This window comes from Geospiza fortis, unplaced genomic scaffold, assembly GCF_000277835.1.
Source record: "Geospiza fortis unplaced genomic scaffold, GeoFor_1.0 scaffold41, whole genome shotgun sequence".
Classification (NCBI taxonomy): Eukaryota; Metazoa; Chordata; class Aves; order Passeriformes; family Thraupidae; genus Geospiza; species Geospiza fortis.
The window spans coordinates 12,953,558-12,959,473 of NW_005054299.1; the positions used below are offsets into that span (position 1 = coordinate 12,953,558).

The 5,916-nt window shown below is 59.9% G+C and overlaps 1 protein-coding gene across 2 annotated transcripts; it reads right to left on the bottom strand.

Moving 5' to 3' along the window:
• Positions 1–1,463: 1,463 nt before the first annotated feature.
• Positions 1,464–5,904, bottom strand: LOC115948448 (spectrin beta chain, non-erythrocytic 2-like). 2 transcript variants are annotated; one of them, XM_031061127.1, is made up of 9 exons: positions 4,862–5,904; positions 4,373–4,453; positions 4,064–4,150; positions 3,849–3,940; positions 3,550–3,635; positions 2,917–2,983; positions 2,628–2,791; positions 2,216–2,347; positions 1,464–2,016 (listed from the first exon to the last, which is right to left on the bottom strand). In XM_031061127.1, exons 1-9 carry the CDS (start codon positions 5,720–5,722, stop codon positions 1,787–1,789), a joined length of 1,800 nt encoding a protein of 599 aa, XP_030916987.1. In that variant the 5' UTR covers positions 5,723–5,904; the 3' UTR covers positions 1,464–1,786. The 2 variants fall into 2 exon arrangements, with proteins under 2 accessions (XP_030916987.1, XP_030916990.1); XM_031061130.1 differs by having other exon boundaries at positions 1,866–2,016; positions 2,216–2,267; positions 2,678–2,791.
• Between the last annotated feature and the right edge of the window lie 12 nt (positions 5,905–5,916).

The following is a 5,916-nucleotide window of genomic DNA, read 5'->3' on the forward strand; positions in this document are numbered from 1 at the left end:
TGCCATAGGAACTCCAGGCAGGATTCGTCAGCGGGTTGCTGTGGGGCCAAGTGCCAGCACAGGGGAGGAGAGAGGGGAGGCTCTGAGTGGGCAGCAGCCTCAGGGGGACAATGAAGCCTGTACGAGGGGGGTACCGAAAATGGAGCTGCAGGTGCCAGCATCGTCCCTCGGATGGTGTTATCTCTTGAGGGGCACGCATCACTCCGTGCTCCTGTGCTGGACTTGGGCCATGGTGGGACCCTTGCTGAGCTCCCATGGGTCAGCATCGAGCCCTGGGGCCAGCAGGGGGGCCCTCAGTAAAGCACCCTGCACCCACTGCCCCTGTGCCGGGCCCCACAGCTGCTCAGGAATGAACTGGCAGCAGCCCACCAGCTGCTCTCGTGGTATGCGCAGCTGGAATGCTGTACCTTGGCGTCCTCGCTGGTCTGGACAAGCCTGGCCCCTGCCCAGGGCATCTCCCCTCCCAGCCTTACCATCCTGCTTGTCTTTTCCCATTAAGGAAGTGCAGGCAGCTGAACTTTGGTGCTGGAGGAAAACAGGTGTCAGAGCCAAGAGTGATGGAGCCAAGGGGGAGGGTGGTAAGACACAGGGGAAGCTCAGAAAGCACATCCCCACCCACACCAGGGCATTCCCCACCTCTTGCTGGGAACCTGGAGGAAGTCCAGGCTGGTGACCCTGGTGTGCCCACCTCCACCTCACTGCCTGTCTCCAGTCTCAGGAGCACTGCAGGAGGGAGATGGGGTGGCAGGAGCATTTCTGCTCTCCCAGCCCTTGCTGCAGAGCTGGGCTGCAGCCAGCACTTCTATTTTAAGCCCCACAATGTGTTTGAGGAGGCGAGTGGTGTGCACAGCTGAGCCTCACAGCCTGACAGGGAGAGGCCCTGCTGCCTACACCCCTGAAAACTTCCCCTTCTCCCTCTAGGTCTGGTACAGGCTCAGGGCAGGTTGGACCAGCTGCTTTTTCCCCTTCCCAGTACAGGCAGCAACTGGGGCAGTTGAAACTGGCATGGTCTGGTGAAGTTACTGCAAAAATATCTGGGCTGTAGGAATGGGGGTCTATCCACACACCCCTGCCCCTGTCTGTGTCAGGAAGCATTCACCTGCTGTGACCTAGGCTGGCAGCCATCCTGAGAGAGAGCAAGGCTGGGCAGGCTTGGCAGGGCTGTGCAGGCAGGAGTATTTACTCTGTAGGTAGTGACTTCCCTGCCAAGCTCCCAGGGCAGGGAAAAGGGGCCCAGATAGCCTGTGGGATTAACTGGGCTGAGTGCAGGCACAGAGGAAGCACGAGACAAAGCATCCTTGTGAAAGGCACCAAACAGCTCAGGCTTCCCCCCGAGCAGGACTGAACCTCACTGCAGGGCCCTCCTCATCTGGAGCTCCCCTGACTCCTTAGCAAGGACCACCTTACAGAAAGCTCCCTTCCTCCTGTGCTGACGGATGCTGCTGGACAAAAAAGCTCCATACTAAGTGTCTATTTATCTTTTAATAAAAACCATCGTCCACCGCCCTCTGCTTGTGCTGTGTGTCATTAGGATGCCTGGGCAGCCAGGGGCACCCAGGGAGAGCACTGGGCAGGAGGGGTGCTCAGCGCCAGGCTGAGGCTGGGGGCTGCAGTGGCTGGGGCACAGGGCAGCCCAGGGCTGGCTGAAGCAGAGCCCCTTGGCACAGCTCCTTGCCCCTGGGGAGGCAGTGAGCCATAAACTGCTGCTGGGAGTAGAGACCATGCCAGAGCGGCCCAAGAGGAGGATGAGAGGCAGGTTAGGGCATTTTCTCCCTTTGTCTGGGGCTCACTCTTTCTTCCCAAAGAACTTCTTGAAGACAGATTTGTTCTTGGTGCGAGGGGGGCTGGTGGTCTTCTCCCCCCGCGCGTCCCTGGGGCTCCCTGTTGGGGCCACGAAGGAGTGGCAGCGTGCCCGGGGCACAGGCTGCTCCCCGATGTACAGCGTGACCGAGTAACTGCTCCCGGCCCCCGCCGCCTCCTGGGGCACCGCCCGCGGGCTCAGCTTCTGGTAGGTGGCTGCAAGAAGGAGCAGTCAGTGCGAGGAGCAGGCCCTGGCAGCCCTCTAGAGCCCTCCCCAAATGGGGCTGCAGCCAAGGGCACAGGTATGGAGGACCAGGTGCGTGCTGGAGCAGCATCGCATCTGTCCCTTGGCTGTCTGTGGGGACAGAGGCAGTGGTGCCACCTCCTGGCTGTGACAGCGAAATCAGGACTGTACCTGAGGTGAAGGAGTAGGACCTCCTCTTGTTGGCCACCAGCCCATAGTCATCCTCTGGGCAGATGTCCCACAGCCCGGGGGATGCCCTGGATGGCCACTGCTGCTCCTTGTGCCCAGCCCCCTGAGCATTCTCTGAATCAGAATGGAGACATGTCACAAGGCAAGGCCATCACAGGACACCCCTGTGTAGCCCCAAAGAGAACAGGGAAATGTATGACTATCTCAGTATCCCAGGAAGCAAAGTCAATGTTCCTTTCCCCAAGTCCCAAGCCCTGGGACTACTAGCCCAGACAGCACCAAGTTCAAGACTGACCAACAGCCTTCAGCCTCCCTCAGCTGTCTCCCATGTACCTCTCTGGGCTGGGGAGAGAAGCTGGGGGACAGTGGCAACCCAGCCAGACAGGAAAGTCACCTGCTGCTGTCACAGTCCCATCACCGGGGCCATCCTGGCTGCCCAGAGGCCTCTGCAGTAGTGGGCTTGCACAGGGTAACACCACAATCTCCTGGCTCTTGGTGCTGGTGACCTGGTGATGTCCCTGGAGGTGGGAGGTCCCAGGGCTGGAGACCTTGCTGAAACTGAAAGCAGCAGAGATTTAGCAAATCAGACTGGCCCACCGATGTCCTGCTGGAGCAGCACACTCTGGGAAATGTGGGATAGAGTTACACCAAGAGCCAGCTCTGGCCAGCTCCTGGCTACTCACCTGCCAGTACCACCAGTGCCCTCGACACGCTGTGCTGCTGCCTGGAAGTAATCCACTTTGGGGAAACCTGGGGGCACAGCAAACATCCTCTGGATGGTGGCAGTGCACAGGACTGTCACACAGAGCCAGTCCCTGACCCACCTGCCCATGCTGCATGGCTGGCTCCTCCAACCTCCTGCTGTAGCACCTGCTCTTGGTCTTGACAACCAACCTAGGATTTCATAGAGGGCTTGAACTCCTCAGGTATGGGGACAGCAACAGGAAGACCTCAGTATTACAGGTCTCCTTGCCTCAAGGGCAAGCAAGGCATTTCCAAGCCCAGCGGATATGGAGGAAGACCAAGGCACAATTATAATTTTCCTGACACGGGCTTTTTGCTGCTGCGGCACTGCTGACGTCAGTTGTGCTATTCCTGATTTATAGCTGTGTATGTGGTGTGAAAACAAAGCCTCCAAATCCTGCCTGGCAGAGAACTGCTGTTCCCAAGGCAGGCTAGGAGGATGCATAAATCAGAGTAAAATGTTGTGCTGCTTCTCTTCTGACCCCCCATGTTTCAAAAGGCTCAGTGGGGGCTGAACAAACATGGTAACCACAGAGAGCTGGGCCCCTGATTTTCCTGCCAGGGCTGCTCACCTGAGTTTTGCTGCAGCTTTGAGACCCATTCGTTCATGAGGGGCTGGGTGGGGGCCCTCAGGAGGTATTCAGAGCCATCCTGCAGCCTGTAGGGAGAGGGAGGAGAGGGGAAGAACAATGTAGGGTGCAGATACGACAGCCCCCACCAGACCAGAAAAGAAGAGAAGCAGGTGAGAAAGAAGGAAGGAAATCCTCATCTAAGCACTGAGCTGGTCCTGCCTGGGGATGTTGGTATGTGTCTGCCCCAGCAGGGACACTCTTGGGAGGGCTGTGGTTACTGCCCTGCATGGGGCACTCACTGAAGCCTGAAGCAGTTGGTCTTCTTGGTGTACTCAGCATCTGGGGTGCAAACTGCCCCGGAGAGGTTCAGGGGAAGGGCCACCACGGAGCTCTGCAGCACAAGGGAAATCAAGGACAGCAGGATTGGATGGCTCTGCCTTCCCTGGCCATGGGGCCCAGAGCCATCACCCTACCACCAGCCCCCTCCCATGTCACCCCAATCTCCCCAGGGCACCTTGAGGCTGTCCCTGCGGTCCTGGTAGAAGCACAGTGTCTGCCTCATCAGCACGGCATGAAAGAGGCCCCAGGCCCGGCAGCTGGCCTGTGGGACACAAGCAGGGGACAGCTGTGATGCCAACAGCTTTGGAGGAAGACAGATGGTCTCATGGCACTCAAAATGCAGCCCAGCACCTCAGAGGCTCTGCCCTTCCAGAATGGCCAGCAGCACTGCTGTGGCAGTTCCAGGAACATCCCTGGCTCCCCTCCACCCCCTGCCATGCCCCAGCACCCCTGTCCCAAAGGAGCCCTACAGCCATGTCTGTACCTTTCTCCCTCCTGTCTGCAGTACGTGCTTCCTTTCCAGCGTCCCCTCCATCATCTGAAACTCCATTTTACCAGGCAGGACCTGCACGGGCACAGAAGGTGAGCAAAAACTTCTCTGGGGCTGGTGGTGCCAGCTCAGCCTCCGTGCACATGAGGTCTATATGACCCATCCCTGGTGAGTGATGCCAAAGTGGGAGCGGGATGACAATGAGGAACAACTTCCTCACCTGGGCAGGGGCTGGGCTGCATGTCAGCTTTAGGGGTGAAGTGCCACCTTGCTGAGGCTATGGGTTAGTGGGGGGTGTGTGTGCTGCAGGGACCCCAAATACCACATCTAGCCCTTCCCCAGCAGCTGAAAAGGGGCCACTGTAGCCAGGGAGTCCCCAAATACAGGTTATGTTTGCTGGACTGGATAACCCAGCTCCTGCCTCGGCTGTTCCCCAGCCCCCTAGCTGATGCTGAAGGAGAATCCCTGGCCTGTGGATCTCACCTTGCTGCTCTCTCTCTCCTCTTGCCGATGCCTCCGCTGATCCCAAGCACTGGAGGCATCCAAGGGGACTGCAGGCACCAGCTCCTCCACGTGGGGGGAAACCCTGAGCCCACTGGGACTGCCACTGCCACTGTGCACCACCCTGGGGCTCTGCTCTCCCGATGGGCTGTGGAGCAGCTGGGCAGTGGTGGGAAGGGTGAATTTGGCCACTAGCACGTTGTTGGCTGATGAGAGGATGAGGGGCCCGCCAGCAGTGGTGCTGGGGCTGGCCAAGCTGCCCGCCCTGCTGCCTGTCCTGTGGCTGGCACAGCTGCTTCCTGGTGAGCTCTGTCGCTCGTGTGCCCCATCCCAGATGGCCTGCAGCTCCTCCTCCTCTTCCTCAAACTGCCTGTGGGCAGGGTGGCAAACTTCCTTAGTGCTCAGTGCAGGGCTCTGGGGCTGTGGAGAGCCCAGAGCCCACTCAAAGACAGAGAGCTGGGTGGGGGCGGCAGGGGAAGCCGGGGACCCTCTGGGCTGGCAGCTGCTGGCTGGCTGCTGTGTGCAGGCAGGGCTGGGGATGGCTCCAGCCCTGCCCGGGGTGCTGGCAGGGGATGATCCAAGCTCCAGCCAAGCAGCTCTGTGGTGCCTGGCCCTGCCAGAGGCAGTGGGGCTGTCGTCCTGGTGATAGCGGGGTCCCAGCTCATCCCCCATGCTGACACAGGACGGCCGGCTTGGCCTCAAGTCCGGAAGGTCTTTCCTGGTGCTGCTGGGGTGCTGTGGGCTCCAGTGCTCCTTCCCAGCACGGTGTGCTCTCTGCTGGCTGTAGCTGGGCTTCATGCTCACCTCCTCGAACCACATTTCTTGCTCGCCCTTGGGGGACATCCCCAGCCTCTTGCTGGGCCCCTGGGGACTGTGCCTATCTTCCTGCCATCCAACTCCATGAGTGCCTGTGGGCTTCCACGGCCTCACCCCTTGATCCTGCCTCTGTTCCTGCCCCTCTGCCTCCTGCTGCCGTGCCTCAGCCCCTCGGTGGCAGCCCCGGACCACTGCATCCCGTGGCAGGCCCAGGCCGCGCC

Excerpts from the sequence above, each read along its gene's own strand:
- LOC115948448 (XM_031061127.1), bottom strand. The coding sequence starts at position 5,722 with ATGTCCCCCAAGGGCGAGCAAGAAATGTGGTTCGAGGAGGTGAGCATG. Across the intron at positions 2,984-3,549 it reads AAAGCTGCAGCAAAACTCAG|GTTTCCCCAAAGTGGATTAC; the intron begins GTGAGCAGCCCT and ends CTGTGCCCCCAG. Across the intron at positions 2,792-2,916 it reads GGCACTGGTGGTACTGGCAG|TTTCAGCAAGGTCTCCAGCC; the intron begins GTGAGTAGCCAG and ends TGCTGCTTTCAG.